The 20,015-nt window shown below is 37.5% G+C and overlaps 1 protein-coding gene across 1 annotated transcript in view; it reads right to left on the bottom strand.

Moving 5' to 3' along the window:
* The window catches only part of IGSF11 (immunoglobulin superfamily member 11), a 189,113-nt gene that overhangs the window by 166,733 nt on the left and 2,365 nt on the right, over positions 1-20,015 (bottom strand). Inside the window, exon 2 of the mRNA XM_067738822.1 lies at positions 11,190-11,251. Within this exon, the coding sequence (XP_067594923.1) occupies positions 11,190-11,238 (49 nt within the window). The 5' untranslated portion in view covers positions 11,239-11,251. The remainder of the gene's footprint in view (positions 1-11,189; positions 11,252-20,015) is intronic.

Here is a 20,015-nt window from a genome sequence, read left to right as displayed (position 1 = left end):
TTACTCGTGTTGTGTTCTAACTACTCATTTACATGTCTTTTTTCCAAGTACACTTTGAGCTCCTTAAGGACAGGGACTATCTGTTTATATTTTTTATCTCTAGCAACTACCTAGTGCAATGTTTAGCACTTTATAGGGGGTCACCAAATAAGTAAGGGATGTATTGAATAAAATCTACCATGGTTATAGTGACATCTCCTAAGCACTCTTCTTGGTGGGAAAGCACCTCTTGGTGGGCATGCTTGTCCCCTACGCTTTCTTAACTGGCCTACTCCTCACAGCCTAGACTCTTGGGCATACATGTGGAAGTAGGACAAATGGACATAGAGATGGCTTTCATTTCCTAAAAGGAAATGCAATCTTTATTGATTATAATAAAGTCCAGACACTCCAAGGACTCTTCAAATGGCGAAAGCAACTAGATTACAGTTCCTGACCCTGTATGAAATTCTTCCTTCCCCTTGTCTCCTTGCAGATGACTGATGCCATAATCATATTTGCCTCTAGGCTGGAAAGTTGCACTACTTTCCATTTAACTGTCTACCCCAAGCTGCGCAAATGTGTCTTTTCTTTATGTCGAGCAGCATAGATGGGAAAGACTAGACATTCATGCCTTTATTAAATGCTAAGGCATATCATAAGGGAAACAGAGTAACATCGACCTTGATTGGCTATAACTTTGTGTCATACAGGCCCCATTTCATCTCCTGGGGCCTTAGGTAGGCAGGCAGCCGTGGAGTTCCTGCTTTTAAATTCACTGAGCTTTACTCCTTCTGATCCATACTATACCCTCTTCGGGACCAGAAGTCCAACATTTATCAAATACTATTTTGTCACAAGGTCTGTTTTCTCACAATTTCAGGGCCTAGTCTTTATCACATTGCCATCTGTGTGACTCTTCCACCTTTAAGGGTGATTGTACCCACCTTGTGTTAGTCAGCTTGGGTTGCTATAACAAAATACCACAGGGAATTCCCTGGCGGTCCAGTGGTTAGTACTCTGCACTTCCACTTCAGGGAGCATGAACACACAGTTCAATCCCTGGTTGGGAAACTAAGATCCTGCAAGCTGCGCAGCGTGGCCTGTGTGTGTGTGTGTGTGTGTGTGTGTGTGTGTGTGTGTGTCCCCCACAGACTGTGTAACTCAAACAAAAGAAATTTATTTGCTCCCAGTTCTGGAGGCTGGAAGCCTAAAATCAGGTGCCTTGGGTGAGCTCCTGTGAGACTCTCTTCCTGGCTTACAGATGGCTGCCTTCGTTACGCTTTATGCTCACAGGGCCTTTCTTCCATGGGTGCTCATAGAGAGAGAGAGAGATTCCTCTTCTTCTAAGGGCATTAATCCCATCACGAGAGCCTCACTTTCATGGCCTAATCCAAAACCAATTACCTCCTAAAGGCCCCACTTCCAAATACCATCACGTTAGTGGTTAAAGCTTCAACATAGGAGTTGTGGAGGAACATATTTAGTCTATTCCACACCTGGTTAATCCAGGATAATCTCTCGTAGCAAACTTAATTCCATCTGCATCTTTATTCCCCTTTGACATGTCACCTAACATTCACAGGTTCGGGGATTGGGATGTAGACATGTTTGGGGGACCATTATTCTGTCTACCCCAACGGCTTTCTCAAAAATAGTAACTAGGTGGCTTCCCTGGTGGCGCAGTGGTTGGGAGTCTGTCTGCCGATGCGGGGGGCGTGGGTTCATGCCCCGGTCTGGGAGGATTCCGCATCCCGCATGCCGCGGGGCGGCTGGGCCCATGGGCCATGGCTGCTGGGTCTGCGCGTCCGGAGCCTGTGCTCTGTGGTGGGAGAGGCCGCAGCAGTGAGAGGCCCGCATACCGCAAAAAACAAAACAAAACAAAACAAAACAAATAGTAACGAGGAAGTAGCTGACAAGAGCTAGCCAATGATATGGAGGTATGCATCACCACTACTTCTGGTATTTACTTCCCAGAGAAACTCACTCACTGTAATTACTGGCTTCTCTCTGCTCCAAAAAGATGGAGAGATTTATCTGATAGGTAATTTGGGAAGAATAAATAAGGCATGCTTGGCTCAGAGCCTGCCTTCCTTTTGGGGGGTATGAGGTATTTATAGGGAGCACTCATTTCACTGCTCATCCAGGGACTCTGCCCCTGCTGGAAGTAAAAGGCTTACCTGAGCCTGGCTTCCCTTCATGAAGGGTGAAGGAGAAACCTGCTAATTCTGCAGCTCAGTATCAGCAAGCCCATTTGCATAATAGATCTAAAGCCAAATCCTCCAATTTGGCTTTTATCTGTAATAAAGGTGATATTTTGGCCCCATCTCGCAACTCTTTTTCTTATTCCTTAAACTGTTCAGAATCCAGGTGAGAAAGAGGAGTACATTTACTGACAGTCTATCATAGACCTCAAGAGGAAGCACTTAATTCATATGATGCTGTTTATTTCCCCAGGATGTCTCATTTCCGCATCAGTGATCATTTTCTGAGAACAGAGTTTATTGCGGGAAACACGATAGTAGCACAATGATAAAGAGTCCAGGTGTCATATTAATACTGCCTAAGTTCAAATGCTGTCTCCACCATTTAAATAGTCTGTGATACTTACCAAGGTGCTTAACCTCTTTGTGCCTCCATTTACACCTGTACAACAGAAATACTAATGCCTAATACTTCTTAGAGTTGTGAGCAGTGACATAATAGAAGTAAAGCACATAGAACAGTGCCTCGCCCATTGTAAACATTCAATGCACTCTCTATATTATTATGTCGTACACATATTTGTATCCCCTGTTGTATTTAGTATAGGACGACTAAAACAATTTTTAATAAAACAAGGTTCTCTGAAGCTAGGATATGTCTTATGCAACTTTATATTCCCAGGAAAAGCACAGTGCCTGCCACAGAACAGAGCTTAATACGTGAATATGTGAAATGAGAAATGAAATTGAAAACTAAGGTGAGAAAATTGGTCTAACACAAAACACAATTTGTCTACTAAACTTAACAGCTAATACTAGGGCTTAATTTCCACCTAGACAGAAAGTCAATTATGTTTTTTAAGTTAATGGCAAATGCATTTTGTCCAGTTTTGCATTGGAAACTATAATCCAAGGATAATCCCAAAGCATTTTACTACTGCCTGGTGCAATCATGAGTCACTGCTACCCTCTAGTGGAAGACAGAGTGTAGTGCACATAAACGTCATCCTTATCAGCTAAGCAACTCATCTTCTGAAGAAATAAAACAATTTTTCTACTCAAATATTTTTCCAAATACTCATATACATTTTTGAATGCTTACAATTTTGTATTAGTATCTCCAGTAACAAATTTATTTGTATTCATAATTTATTCCCTTTGGGAAGTCAGTCATATTAAGTGCAATGTTTCACTTTTTAAAAATTTGCACCAATTGTAATAAATTGCAAAATAAATAGACATGCGAAAATTGCAACAAAAAAGTCACACGTGAAGAATGCCATTTAGAAATATAACAAGTCACTCGAGAGTACTTCTATTCTGTTATTACTTAAATATTCATGACTGATCCCTCCATTTTCTAACCTCAGTTTTCAAACCAGGTCCAGATCACTGAAGTTCTGCAGAGGAGACACAAAGAGCCCTCAGTTCAATCCCAACTTTTTTTTCTGAGCATCTAGAATGTGCAAAATTTGGGAGAGAGAAAAGGTTGATGGAGTATACCGAAATGAAAAAGATACAGTCTCTGCATGAAAAGAGAAAAGTACATGGACACATATACCACTAAAATGGAAAGTAAACTGTCAGAATACTATTCTATTAGTGGTACAAAGCCAAAGGCATGCAAGTAAGGTAAATGTTTGCCCTAGGAAATCTTCCTAAAGTAGGTAGTAAATTAACAGGCTCTTGAAGGATGGATAAATTTTCAACAAAAATAAACAAGGGAAAAGTTACCTCAGGTGAAAGAAAAAAGCGAACTAATAACGTTAGTGGAAAGATACAGACTGAATTTTGGAAAAGATGACTAGTCAAGTATCGCTGCAATGGCAGGTATATTCAGAAATGAAATCAGAAATAAGAGTTAGCTACAAATCATGGAAACTGTGAATGCCCTCCAAGAAATTTGTACTTTTATTTATCTGCCAAGAACAGTTAGTGAAAAGAGGTCACAATAAGACCCACATTTTTAGAAAGAAACATTTTACAGTAATTCAGAAGATAAATTTAAAAAGAGAAAGCCTAACACTAAGGAGATCAGTTTAAAGGCCACTGCTATAGTCCAGGCAAAAGAATTTGAACTCCAGCTGGAATAATGGCAATAGAGACACTGACATAAGATGCTTCAGGAAAGAAGAGATCAAGATGGCAAGTACAAGGACATGGAGCTCACCTCCCCCAATGAACACATCAAAAATACATCTACATGTGGAACAATTCTCACTACAAACTAACTGGAAACTGTCAGAAGAACTCCTATACAACCAAGGCTGTAAGAAAGATACACATGAATTGGGTCGGACAGGAATTAAAGCGATTGGGTCAGGACCTGTGCCCCTAGGAGGGGTCTCAGAGGAAAAGGGAGATTGGATGGGCAGACACTCACCCCGGGGAGTGAGTGGGTCAAGCCACAGATTGGGCATGCCAAGCCAAGGGTCCTACGTGAAGGAGACAAGCCCCCTTGGCTGGCCAGAGAACCACTGGGACAGAGAGAAAGGCTGGAGGAGCGTAGACTCTATTTATGAGTGTGCACAGGCTGGCTTGGTGAGAAAGGTCTAGCAGTTGATGGGTGTCCCACCTCCGTCTCAAGCCCCAGCCTGAGCCGAGTGAACGTTCCTGCCCTGCTCACTTCACATCACAGTGCAGCCCTGGATCTGAGGCAACAAGGACCAGGGAGAAAACTCAGCCTTGGGACTCAGAGGCAACTCAGTTCTGGGGCGGACCCTGAGTGGGGCAGCAGTGGCCCCTGTTGGTGCTTACTCAAGCAGTGCCCCAGAAGCAGCCCAGACTTCTGACAGCAGCTGCTCTGCCACAGCTCACCCCCTAATACATGCAAAGAAACCACACAGACCTCGCCTGCCCTGTAGAGCAGTTCCATGACAGGTCAGGAATGGCAGAGGCTGGGAACAATGATCAGCTGTGAGACACAGAGGGGTCTTGCCCCCCAGGGCAGGGCAGAGAGAGACCTGCCCTGTGGCTGCTGAATTTCCTGCCCCAGCCCAAGCCCAGTGAACATTCCAGCCCTACGGTACTGGATCTGGGGCACCCAGGACTAGGAAAGAGACTCCAAATAAGCTGTGTCTAAGTGGAACCCCAGGCAGTGCCATGGACCCCTGTATGCCCACAAGCCCCATTTGCTTTAGCACTCCCCTCCCTCCTCTGGGGCAAAGGCCCCAGTGCAGGGAGAGGGAAAAATACACACTTAAAGGGAATAGAGCTAGCTCAAGCCTGACCCTCAGGGCTTCTGCTCCAGCAAATTGAGATCAGACCCTGTCCCTGACAGGGTGGTGGCAGCCACTGTGAAGGGAGGAAGTCCCGCCTCACATCCAGTGCCAGTTCTAGCCTCTCCATCTCCAACCCCACTTCCTACCAAGGTGATAGCTGCCAGCACACGCTGAGGAAAGACATGACTGATGTCCACATCAAATCCAGCCCTCCCACTGAAGACACTGGGCACACAGTCTGTATAGCGCCACTCCCATATAAGAACACCTCTTTAAGACCACAATAGCTAACAGTTTCACCTATATTCATAGAAGCAGAGAAAGCTAAGTAAAATGAAAAGGCAAAGGAACTACTCTCAATTGAAAGAGCAAAATAAAATCCCTGAAAAGATAGATAATGAAACAGAAATAAACAATTCACCAGGTAAAGAATTCAAAACATTGGTAATAAAAATGTTAACTGATACAGGGAAAAGAATTGATCTAAACACTGATCATTTGAACAAGGATCTAGAAAATATAAAAATGACCCAATCAAAAATAAATGATTCAACATCAGAAATTTAAAAAAACACACTAGTAAGAATGAATAGCAGACTAAATAATACAGAAGAATGCATAAGTGATCTGGAAGACAGAGTAATAGAAATCACCCAAACAGAAGAGCAAAAAAGAAAAACTAATTAAGAAAAATGAAAGCAATTTAAAAGATCTCTAGGATAACATCAAGTGTTCCAACATTCACTTTATAGGGGTTCCAGAAAGAGAAAACAGAGAAAAGGGAATTGAAAATTTGAAGAAATTATGGCCCAAAGCATCCCAAACCTGAAGAAAGAAACAGATATCCAGATACAGGAAGCACAGAGGATCCCAAGAAAGATGAACCCAAATAGACCCACATCAAGACATATAATTAAAATGGCAAAGTTAAAGAGAGAATTCTAAAGGCAGCAAGAGAAAAACAAAAAGTCATATACAAGGGAACCCCCCATAAGGCTATCAGCTCATTTCTCTGCAGAAAACCTGCAGGCCAGAAGGGAGTAGCGTGATATATTCAAAGAGCTAAAAGGGAAAACCCTGAAACCTAGGATAGTCTATCCAGCAAGATTATCATTTAGAATTGAAGGAGAGAGAAAGAACTTCTCAGGCAAGCAAAAACTAAAAGAGTTCATCAATATCAAACTGACTCTGAAAACTATAAGACATTAAGGAAAGAACTTGAAGACAACAGAAATGAATGGGAAGATATACAATGCTCATGGATTGGAAAAATTAATATTGCTAAAATGTCCATACTACCTAAAGTAATCTACAGATTAAGTGCAAACGCTATCAAAAACCAATGGCATTTTTCCACAGAACTGGAACAAATAATTCTAAAATTTGTGTGGAAACACAAAGACCCCAAATTGCCAAAGCAATCTTAAGAAAGAAGAAAGTTGAAGGTATCATGCTTCCTGATTTTAAACTATACTACAAAGCTATAGGAGTCAAAATTGTACAGTACTGGCACAAAAACAGACACATAGATCAATGGAACTATGATGGAAAAAGAGAGTCAAGAAATAAACCCACACTTATATGGGAAATTAGTTTACAACAAAGGAGCCAAAAATAAACAGTGAGGAAAAGATAGTCTCTTCAATAAATTGGGTTGGGAAAACTATATCCAAAAGAATGAAACTGGGCCACTTTCTTACACTATATACAAAAATAGACTCAAAATGGATTAAAGACTTAAATGTAAGACCTGAAACCATAAAACTCCTAGAAGAAAACACGCAGTATGCTCTTTAACATCAGTCTTAGCAATGGATCTGTCCATTGGATCTGTCTCTTCAGGCAAGGGAAACAAAGCAAAAATAAGCAAACTGGACTATATCAAACTAAAAAGCTTTTGCACAGCAAAGAAAACCATTAACAATTAACATATCAACGCTATTATATATAAAATAGATAACCAACAAGGATCTACTGTGTAGCACAGGGAACTATACTCTATATTTTGTAATAAGCTATAAGGGAAAAGAATCTGAAAAAGAATATATATACTTAAAATATATATATTATATATATATATATATATATGAACCACTGAATTACTGCACTGCACATCTGAAACTAACACAACATTGTAAGTCAACTATACTTCAATTAAATATATATATATATATATATATATGGGGTGTGGGGGCCACAAAAAAGAAAAAGAAAACCATCAACAAAACAAAAAACAAATTAATAAGAGAAGATATTTTCAAATGATATATCCAATAAGGAGTTAATAGCCAAAATATAAAAAGAACTCACACAACTCAACATCAAAAAACCAAACAGTCCAATTAAAAATTGGGCAGAGGACCTGAACAGGCATTTTCCAGAGAAGACATACATATAGCTAGCAGACACATGAAAAGATACTCAGCATCACTAATTATCAGGGAAATGCAAATCAAAACCACACTGAGGTATCGCCTCACACTTGTCAGAATGACTATTATCAAAAAGACAACAAAAAACAAGTGTTGGTTAGGATGTGAAGAAAAGGGAGCCCTTGTACACTGTTAGTGGGAATGTAAATTGGTGTAGCCACTATGGAAAGCAGTATGGAGGTTCCTCATAAAACTAAAAAATAGAACTACCATACAATCCAGCAATTCTACTTCTGGGTATTTATACAAAGAAAATGAAAATGCTAATTGGAAAAGACACATACACCCCAATGTTCATAGCAGTATTATTTACAATGGCCAAGATATGGAAGCAACCTAAATGTTCATTAATAAATGAATGGATAAAGAAGATGTGGTACATACACAATGGAATATAACCATTAAAAAAAGGATGAAATCTTGGCATTTGTGACATGGATGGACATAGAAGGTATTACTCTAAGAAAAATATGTTTGAGGAAGACAAATACTGTATGATTTCACTTATATATGGGATCTAAAAACCAAACCAAAACAAACAGATTCATAGAGAACCAACTTGTGGTTGCCAGAGGGGAAGGGGGTGAGGGGTTCGGCAAAATAGGTGATAGAGATTAAGAGGTACAAACTTGCAATTATAAAATAAGTAAGTCACAGGGATATAATGTACAGCATAGGGAATACAGTCAATAATATTGCAATATATTTGTATGGTGACAGGTAGTTATAGACTTACGGTGATCAAATTGTATAAAAATGTTGAATCACTATGTTGTACACCTGCACTAATACAATATTGTACGTCAACTGTACTACAGTAAAATAAAAAAAGAAAGATACAGGAAGAGAAGAGAGATCAAAAATATGTAAATTCATGCTCCAACTTATATAGATTTTTAACAAAAATCTAAGTCACATATTGCCTCTGTGCCTTAGGGTTTTCATTAGTAAAACAAAATGATAAGACCATGATAAATTTCAAAGGTCCATTTTAGATCTAAATTTTACGATTCTTTAGTACAAAAATTAGTTAAGGGTATGTATTTGAATTAACGTCTAGCTGGCGCCTGATGATCCAGGTAAGGTAGAGTTTGTAAAAGATATAAATGAGAGGTGTTTCACCTCTGAAGTGATGGAAAGGTAGAAAGGTGTGAAATAACTGAAGTGGTGGAAAGGTAGAAAGGTGTGAAATAACAGAATTCTACAGATAAGGGATGAAGCCTGTGCACAGATCTTTAGGGAATCTGAGTATCTCATCTTGTGGAATGACACACCTATCCAGTTACCCAAGCTAGTAGAAACCTAGGTGCCATCTTTGACCCCTTCTTCCTCCCTACCCATCATTCTAACTGATAATACCTCCAATCCATCTACTTCTCTCCATCCCCACTGCCATTTCGCTACCGTCCTCTCTTACATACGTGACTTAAATACCCTCTTTTTAAGAAAAATAAGTTATTTTTTAAAGTAATGTTACAAAATTCAAAAATTTCCAAAAGGTATACAATAAACATTTCCCTCCCACCCCAGTTCCCCAGGGACACAATTCCCTTAATAAGAGGAAACCAAGCTAACCAAAGTTTTGTGTTCCTTTCAGAGATATTTTATACATACACAAGCATGTATGTATATATGTTGGTTTTCTTTCCTGATTCTGTTCACTCTGTTCTGTATCTTGTCTTCCCCCTTAATAATACATCTTGGAGATCATTGCATGTAAGTATACATAGAGCTCATTCTTTACAATAGCTGTACTCTACAGATATGTGTTACATTTATACTATTCCCAATCGTTTGCTTTTTACAAATGATGTTGCAATGAATATCTCTTCACAAACTGTATTTTTCACATTCACAAGTATATCTGTGGGATAACTATAAACTTATATTAATCATCTATTTTATTGGACAGTATCTATTACTCCATAATAAGAGCAACATTAAAATTATATATTTCTATTTCCTTTTCACTTTGCTCTTCACTCCAATAATGGCACATTCCCATTATCCCGAATAAGGAAATGTAGGGGGGTTTCCCCTTAGGGTATAGTGTCTTTTCTGGAAGACTTTTCTCTGCCAATTTTGCCTGAAATATGTAGATGCAACATCCTTCTGTATCTATTCATATTCTTATTTAACCACAGCTGCTCTCAGTAGCTTTTCCTCGTATATTATTGTTCAGGGCTATAGATTTCATCTAATTTTTTTTTCAAAGATTGCATTTGCATTTCTGTCTTTTGTTCTTCTTACCTTGCACTGATTTCTGAGAGAAGAGTTTAGTGCCATCTTTACATGGCCATTTAAAAAACAGAAGCCTCTGTAACAGAATTTTATTAGTCTCCCTACCTCCAATCTTATCCTTCAATCCATTTTTTTCAGTTACAACAAGAATGACCTAAAATGCAAATCTGATCATGTCAGTACCCTGCAAGTAACCCTTTCATGACTCTGTACGCTCTTGAGATAAAGTCCAAACATCTCTGTCATCTGGCCCCTGCCCACCTCTCCTGCCTCATCTATTTTTCTGCAACCCCCTCATATACAGTACTGGAGCCTAATGAATTTCTTTATTCAAACTCTCCGTGATCCGTTCTTCTTCCAGGCATGCCATGTGCTCTTCTCTGTGCCTGCAATATTCTTCTCCTGACACCAACCACTCAGTTACTTCTTAACTCCTGATAACCCTTCAGCTCTCAGAATAATGATGAGTTACCATTTTTTTATTGTTTACCTAAATACTGTGCTAAGCAATTTATATGTATTGACTGATTTATTTTCATAGAAAACCAATGAGATGACTACTGTTATTATCCCCATTTCAAGTATGAAGAAACTGGAGGCGGTAAAGATTAAGAAATGTGTCCAAGGTGACAAGCTAGTAGATGTTGGAGCTGCAGCTAGATTGCAGCTCTGCAAAGGTCCTACAACAACCAACTGGCTAGACGTTATGCCACTCTTACGTCACTGCTCCTCGCCCCTCAGCTTTGGGTTAATTGCCTCATCTCGATGCACCAGCAGCTGCTTGTACTTCTCCCTTCATAGCTCTTAGCACAGTATTACAATTTGTTGTTTTCTTACCAGAGATGCCTTCTAGAATATGAGATTCTTGAGGTTAAAAACTGTATCTGTCTTGTTTCCTATTGTATCCACCTTCCCTGACACACAGCAAGTGCTCAATACATTTTTTTTGAAATGAAAATTTTTTCCCAGGATTGAAAAATGGGAGACTCTTTTTTAATATGTAGGAGAATGTGACAAGAGGTCAGAATCATAAAAAGCCCTTCCCTCAGCTAGGTCATCAGAGATAATAACTGCTAAGACTATTAAAACCTTATCAATGCCAAGTCACTCACCAGTACTAGAAAAGTAGTCCCACCAGAGCAAAAGTCCCACCAGGGACATGTCCTCTTCTTACCTGAGAGAGGTGAGGAAAAGGAGAAAGGAAGATTAGAGTAAATAAATCTCATATCTTAAAATTTAAAAAGTAGTTACTTTTAGAAAGTCCTCTTTGGATACATGATTCCAGTACAAATATTAGGATGGGACCCACTCTATTAGACCACACAAACCTTTAAAAAAGAATGGATTACTTAAAGCTAACTCAATTTAGATTTGTATGGGATCATCTGTAGTTGTCCCAACATAAATCAGGGTAGTAGGATGGATGCTACTTCTCTGTCAAAGCTGCCACCATCCAGGAGCTCTGACCTTCCTCTGTCCTGTATCACTCCTTGTAGTAAGTCATCTACATGAATTTCAACAAGCTATCATCAGAGCAGTAATACACTCATCCAATCTTCCTTAGTAAATTCTGGCTCCTCTGCATAATCAAAAAAGAGTTAAAGGTTACAAGTACTTTACAAGCAGATTAGGCAATCACAGGTACATTTAGTCTCTTCACTTGGAAGACAGCATTTACTGCTTTTCTTCAACAGGTCTAAATCTTTGTGATCTCAGATTAGATAGTGGTTTCTTAAATGTGACACCAAAAGCACAGGCTGCAAAAGAAAAAATACATTGGACTTCATTAAAATTTAAAACTTTTGTATTTCTTTCTTTTTTTTTTTTTCGGGCTGCATTGAGTCTTCATTGCTGCGCACGGGCTTTCTCTGGTTGCAGCGAGCAGGGGCTACTCTTCATTGCAGTGCGTGGGCTTCTCATTGCAGTGGCTTCTCTTGTTGTGGAGCACAGGCTCTAGGCACGTGGGCTTCAGGAGTTGTAGCACGTGGGCTCAGTAGTCGTGGCTCGTGGGCTCTAGAGTGCAGGCTCAGTAGTTGTGGCGCACAGGCTTAGTTGCTCCGTGGCATGTGAGATCTTCCCAGACCAGGGCTCAAACCTGTGTCCCCTGCATTGGCAGGTGGATTCTTAACCACTGCACCACCAGGGAAGTCCAAAACTTTTGTATTTCAAAGGATACCATCAAGAAAGTGAAAAGGCAACACACAGCATGGGAGAAAATAGTTGCAAATCATATATTTTATAAGGGATTTATATCTAGAATATATAAAGAATTCTTACAACTCAATAGTAAATGCAAGTAATTTTTAATTCTTTATTAAATTAAAAATGGGCAAAGTCTCTGAATAGACATTTCTCCAAAGAAGATATACAAATGGCCAATAAGCGCATAAAAAGATGCTCAACATCATCACCATCAGGGAAATGCAAATCAAAACCACAAAGATATACCACTTCACAGCTATTAATATGGCTAAAATAATAAAGACATAATAACAAGAGCTGACAAGGATGTGGATCAATTGGAACCCACATACACTACTAGTAGGAATGTGCAGCCATTTTGGAAAACAGTCTGGTGGTTCCTCAAAATATTAGAGAGGGCTTCCCTGGTGGCGCAGTGGTTGGGGGTCCGCCTGCCGATGCAGGGGACACGGGTTCGTGCCCCGGTCCGGGAGGATCCCACATGCTGCGGAGCGGCTGGGCCCGTGGGCCACGGCTGCTGGGCCTGCGTGTCCGGAGCCTGTGCTCTGCAGCGGGAGAGGCCGCAGCAGTGAGAGGCCTGCGTACCACAAAAAAAAAAAAAAAAAAAAATTACAGAGAGAGTTATCTCATGATCCAGCAATTCCACTCCTAGGTATATACCAAAGAGAAATTAAAATATATATCCACACAAAAACTTATACACAGATGTTCATAATAGCATTATTCATAATAGCCAAAAAGTAGAAATAACTTAAATTCCATCAACTGACAAATGGATTAACAAAATGTGTTATATCCAAATAATGGAAATTATTTGTCACTAAAAAGAAAATGACGTATTGATATAGGCTAGATTGTTGCTAAACCTTGAAAACATTGTGCTAAGTGAAAGAATCCAGATATAGATCATATGATTCCACTCCTGTGAAATGTCCAGAATAGGCAAGTCCATAGACCCAGAAAATAGATTAGTGGTTGCCTGGGGTTGGGATGAAGTGAGGGAGGAGCAGGGTAAGGAATGGGGAATGACTACTAACGTGTATGGAATTTCTTTTTAGAGTGTTAAAGATATTCTAAAATTAGATTGTGGTGACAGTTGCAAAACTCTGTGAATATATAAAAAGCACTGAATTCCACACATTAAATGAGTGAATTTTATGGTATGTGAAATACATATTAATAAAAGTATTTTTAGAAATACATAATTATGTTAAAAACTCAGCCTCATGCTTAAAGAACAATAACTTCCCAGACACCAACCAAAAAGAACAAAACAAGCAAAACCAAGAGAAAACTGTCTTCCCTAGTCCAAACCACAGATTCTTAACTGGTTTTAGGGATAGGCAAGAATGACAGCTTGAACTAGGTTTAGAGTTGCTTTCACTTTCGTTTTCTCACAAAGTAATACATAAATAGGGTAAAGAATATAAATGAGAAAGGATGCAAGAGGGTCGACTTGGCTCCCTACTGACCCCTTTGTATGTCATGGAGGCACACCCAAAATTTAGTGGCCTTGGCAGTCCACACAGAGTTAGATATTACAAGTCAGAGGAACACAAAACTGTACACTGTTTATTTTATTACAACCTTACCACCCCGAAACAACTCACAATAGAATAAACAAAAGAGGTGTTTCTCTTAAAAGGCTGTTTAAAGAAATATTGAAAAAAAATATTAGAGTATAACTGAGTAACCAAGAAAGAAAGAGGACTCAGTATTGGAAATTAAAAAGGAAATATAAGTGTATATAGAGAAGATTGAAATAATATTGTAAGAAAATACTTTATGCTCAATAAATCTTAAATTTGAGAGGAAATGAAATATTTTTCTAGCAAAGTCGAATTGTCAAAATTTTTTCAAGTAGAGGGAGAAAATCTAAGTAGACCAATAACCATAGAAAAAATTGGAAAGTCTATAAAAGATGTCTACACACCACAACCATAACCCCTGCACCCTACAAGGACCAGACCATGAGATTTTATAGGTGAGTTTTAACAAAGCTTAAAGAACAGATAGTTCATATAAAAACTATTACAATGTACAGAAAAAGACAGTAAGTTTCTTAAATTATTTTATAAAGCTAGCCTAATCCTGACACTAAAACTTAACAAATATAAAACAAGAAAAGGTAACAATAGACCAATCTTACTGATTAATAAAGTACAAACACCTTAAATAAACTATTAGCAACTTACTCCAGAAGTGCATTTTAAAGGAAAATATAGGATGACCAAGTAAGGTTTATTCCAGGAATGGATAACCGATTTAACATTTAAAAATCTCTTGATATAAACACATGAATAAATTAATGGAGAAAATCATATGATTATTTCAACAGATGCTACAAATTATTTGATAAACTTCAAAAGCCAATTAAAATCTCTTGTAAAACAGAAATAGAAACATATATATATATATATTCTTATAACTATCCGAAACCAAAATTAAGCTTTGCATTTCATGGGACATTCTCATTATATTCAGGAATAAAATGAAGACATCTATAATCTTCATAATTATTAAACATTGTTTGACAGTCTTATTCAATATTAGAAAAGAAACAAATGAGGTAAAAATATTATAAAGGAAGAGGAAAAGTTATCATTACCACTGTCTATTATGAAAAATCAAACTAATCTGAAAATCTGTTCAATCTAATAAGAAAATAAAAAAGATGACAGTATAAAAGAAACAGAAATTACCTTTCCTACATATTAGCCATTTGGAAAATATATTAGAAAAAAATCCAATTCACAGCAATAATAAAACTCATAAACTACATAAGAATAACTTTTTAAACAAATACAGTCAACATATAAGAAAAATAAAGTCCAAACATTACCAAAGAACATAAAAGATGGCCTTAAGAAATTTACATTAAAACACATAAATACTATTATTTACTTGCTGAATGTTAGGCACTGGCCTAAATTCTTTATCAATATTATGTCATTTACTCATCTCAACAATCCCATTGAGTAGTTGTGTTTATTTTCATTTTACAAGTGAAGATGCTATAGATCACAGAGGGCACACCACCTACCTAAGGACACGAAGTATTTAAATGGTGAAGACAACATTCAAATCCAGTTTTGTCTGGCTCGAGGCCTGAGCTCTTAGTCACTATGTAATACTACAGAGATTGAAAATTAAAATGGATGGAGGAAAAAATCAGGTAACTTAAATGATTAAGGGGCAGAACGGAAAGTGTGGGACAACTGAAGAATGTAGGTCCTCCCTGAACTGGTAAACTACTACTCACTAGGCAATTGTTGATATGTGGAACTGTGAGCCCAGTATTGGCAGATTTTCCCATTCTTAAAAAGAAACTGGAAATCTGATGTGAATATACAATGTTCCATTTTCAAACCTTTAAGCTGGGAGGGGTGGGGAGTGATGAAAATGGCAGAGTAGGTAGCTCTGGGGGCCTGTCCTTCCACTGAAACAATGAAAAAATAAGCAGAAACTGTCAGTCAACTTTGTCAGGACCCTAGAAAGGTTTTCAGCAACCTAATGAATGCTGGGTCAAGAAAGAGGCACTTAACAAAGAGTAGGAAAGTACTGCAGCATTTTTACTTGTCCTTGCTCCCAGCTTCTCAACTCAGCAACAGTTTTGAAGATAGCAGCCCATGTTCACAGTGTGGGACCATAGCCGCTGGTTCCAGAGGGAGCAGAACACACCTTGCTCTCAAAGAATTATGTTTGTCTTTTTTTTACTTGTCTGAGGGCTTTTACCTGAAGGACTGACACAAGATGCCTAATGGATAGAATATCAAGACAAAAGATCAGTATGAAAATACAGGACTTGAACAACACTATAAACCAACTAGACCTAACAGATATATAAAGAACATTCCTCCCAAAAGAGCAGATACACATTCTTCTCATGGAACATTCTCCAAGATAGACCCTATGTTAGGCCACAGGTCTTAATAAATTTAAAAGATTGAAATCCCAAAAAGTATTTTCTTTGATACACCCCATGGAATGAAGCTAGATATCAGAAGGAAGACTGGAAAATTCACAAATATTTGGAAATTAAACCACAGTTTTAAATAACCAATGGATGAAAAAAAGTATTACAAGGGAAATGTATACCTTGAGATTGATGAAAATACCTTGAAATGGATGGAAATAAAAGCACAACATACCAAAACTTATGGGATACAGGGAACGCAAAGCTCCAGAGGACATTTATAGCTGTAAATGCCTACCTTAAAAAAGGGGCTTCCCTGGTGGTGCAGTGGTTGAGAGTCCACCTGCCGATGCAGGGGACACGGGTTCGTGCCCCTGTCCGGGAGGATCCCACATGCCGTGGAGCGGCTGGGCCCGTGAGCCATGGCCACTGAGCCTGCACATCTGGAGCCTGTGCTCCGCAACAGGAGAGGCCACAACAGTGAGAGGGCCGTGAACCGCAAAAAAAAAAAAAAAAAGAAGAAGAAGATCTCAACTGATAACCTAACATTATACCGTAAAGAACTATAAGGAGAAGAGAAAACTAAACCCAAGCTAGAAGATGAAAAGAAATTCTATTCTAAAGAATTGATCAGAGATAAATGAAATAGAGTATAGAAAAACAGAATCAACAAAACAAAAAGTTGGTTTGTTGGTTGGTTCCTTGAAAAGATCAACAAAATTGACAAACCTTCAGCTAGACTTACAAAAAATAGAGAACTAGTAAATAACTTAAGTCATAAATGAAAGTGGGGACATTTCTACCAACTTTATGGAAGTAAAAAGGATTGTAAGAGAATACTATGAACAACTGTGTAGCAAAAAAATTAGATAACCCAGATGAAATGGACAAATTCCTAGAAACACACATACTACCAAAACTGACTCAAAAAAAAAAAACATAGAAAATCTCTATTTTTTTATGTGACCTATAACACATAATGAGACTGAGTCGACAAAAGTAAAACCAACAACTGAACAAACCCAGAAATAGATTACTTCACTGATGAATTCTACCAATCATTTACAGAAAAATTAACACCAATCCTTCTCACACTCTTCCAAAGAATAAGAGAAGAGAACACTTTCTAACTCAGTCTATACACCAGCATCACCCTGATACCAAAGCCAGACAAAGACAAGAAAAAAAAAAAACTACAGACTAATATCTCTTATGAATATAGATGCAAAACTCCTCAAGAAAATATTAGTAACTAAATCCAGAAACATATTAAAAGCATCACACTCTACACCCTACTATATACAAAATGGATAAACAGCAATGAACTATAGCACACGGAACTATATTCAATATCTTGTAATAACCTATAATGGAAAAGAATCTGAAAAAGAATAGATAGATCTATGTATATGTATACCTGAAACATTGTAAATCAGCTATACTTCAATTAAAAAATAAAAATAAAAGAAGCCTCACAGTCCATGACCAAGTAGGATTTATCCCAGGATTGTTAGGGTGGTTCACCATATACAACTTAATCAATGCTATGCACTACATTAATAGAATAAGAGAAAAAAACACATAATCATCTCAATTGCTGCATAAAAGGCAATTTTAAAAATCCAACACGCTTTCTTGATAAAAACAAGGATAATCTGATAAAGGTCTTTGATGAAAGCCCCATATCATACTCAGTAATGAAAGCCTTCCCCTTATGATCAGGAATATGACAAGGATGTTCATTTTCACCACTTCTACTCACCATTGTCCTGGAAATTCTAGTAAGAGTATTAGGCAAGAAAAATAAAATGCATTCAAATTGGAAAAAAAGAATAAAACCATCCCTATTCACAGATGACATGATCTTATACATAGAAAATCCTTTAAAACTCACAAAAAGCTATTAGAAATAATAAGCAAATTCAGCAAAGTTGCAAGATACAAATCAACCCACAAAAATCAGCTGTATTTCTATACACTACCAATGAACAACCCCAAAAATGAAATTAAGTAAAAAATTTCATTTACAATATCATATGTATATAAAAAAATAAAATAGCTAGGAATAAATTAAACCAAGCAGAGGGTGAAAGACTTGTACACTGAAAACTACAAAAGATTGCTAAAAGAAATTAAAGAAGACATAAATAAATGGACAAACATCTCAGGTTGATGTATTAGAAGACTTAGTATTCTTAAAACAGCAATACTAACCCAATGCAATCTACAAATACAATGCATTCTCTATCAAAATTCCAATAAGCTCTTTGTAGAAAAGGAAAAGCCAATCTAAAAATTAATATACAACTTCAAGGGGCCCTAGCAATTCAAAACAATATTGAAAAAGAACAAAGTTGGATAACTCATACTTCCTGATTTCAGAATTTACTATAAAACAATAGGAATCAAAACAGTGTGTGACTGGCATAAGGACAGATAGATAGACTAATGGAATAGAATTGAGAATCTAGAAATAAGCCCTCACATCTATGACTGTAATGGACTAAATAATTATGTCCTCCTCAAATTCACATGTCAAGGCTGTAACAAATACACCTGAAGCCAACAGTAAGAGGCAAGATGTGGTGCAACTTGAATTCTTTTATATATAACTGGTGAGAGTGCAAATTGGTACTACCATTTTGGAAATCTGTCTGGCAGTATTTACTAAAGCCAAACATGAGCCTATCCTATGATCCAGAAATCCCACACTGGTCTATCCCAAGAGAAATGAGCACTTAGGTCCACCAAAAGACATGTACAAGAAAGTTCTAAATAGTTCCAAGCTACAAACAGTCCAGTGTCAATCAACATCAGAGTTGATAGTTTGTGGTATAATCATACAATGGAATATACCAGAGCAATGAAAAATAACTGTATACTGCTATGTGTAAGAATATGGTTTAATCTCAGACATAATGTAGACCAAAAGAGGCCAGAATAAGAATCATATTGTGTGATGTTCCAAAACCAGAAAAACTAAGCTATGGAAACAGAGATCAGGACAGCAATACTTAACTTTGGGAGGGGTAGTCACTAGGGAGGAACATGAGGGAACCTGCTGGAAAGTTGGAAATATTCTATATTTTGATGTGGGCAATGTGTACATAGATGTATATGTGTGTAAAGATTCATCAAGCTGCACACTTAACTTTGTGCACTTAACTCTATGTAAGAAAAAAAGAAATACACACATACTGAAAAGTACTGAAAGAAAATATAAGTGGGGAATATTTGTATAATCATAAGTGATAACAAAGGTCTTCTTAAACATGACCCCAAAGAAAAAAACTAGAAAGGGAAAAATAAACTTAACTTCATAAACCAAAAAATATAAAACTACATGGCAAACAAGCCAGAAAACTTTATTTGCAAAGTTTTATGTAGTCTTTATATAGCAAAGAATTAAGTATTTTAATATGTAAGAAGCTCTTACAAATCAATAAGGAAAAGACAAAGGCAAGACTAGGAAATTTACAAAAAAAGAAATCCAAAGTCATTAAACATATTTTAAAAAATACAAATTAAAACAAAATACTACTTTTCACTTATCAGATAGGCAAAAATGAAAAAATATATACAGAATTGGACTTGGTATAGGGAAATAGCATTCTCACATATTACTGGTGGAGCTAGAGATTGGCCCAACTTTTCTGGAAGGCATTTTTAAATATAGTACTTTCAAAACACCAAAATGAGCACACTTCCTTAACCAAGCAATTCCACAACAGAAAATTTATCTTAAGGGAAAATATATGACAAACTTATAAAATGTTTGTACAATGATGGTCAATGCAGCACTGTTAAAAGCAACAAAATA

This window comes from Pseudorca crassidens, chromosome 5 (assembly GCF_039906515.1).
Source record: "Pseudorca crassidens isolate mPseCra1 chromosome 5, mPseCra1.hap1, whole genome shotgun sequence".
In the NCBI taxonomy this organism is placed as follows: Eukaryota; Metazoa; Chordata; class Mammalia; order Artiodactyla; family Delphinidae; genus Pseudorca; species Pseudorca crassidens.
The sequence above is the reverse complement of the archived record's forward strand: the minus strand, read 5'-3'. Positions and strand labels throughout refer to the sequence as shown.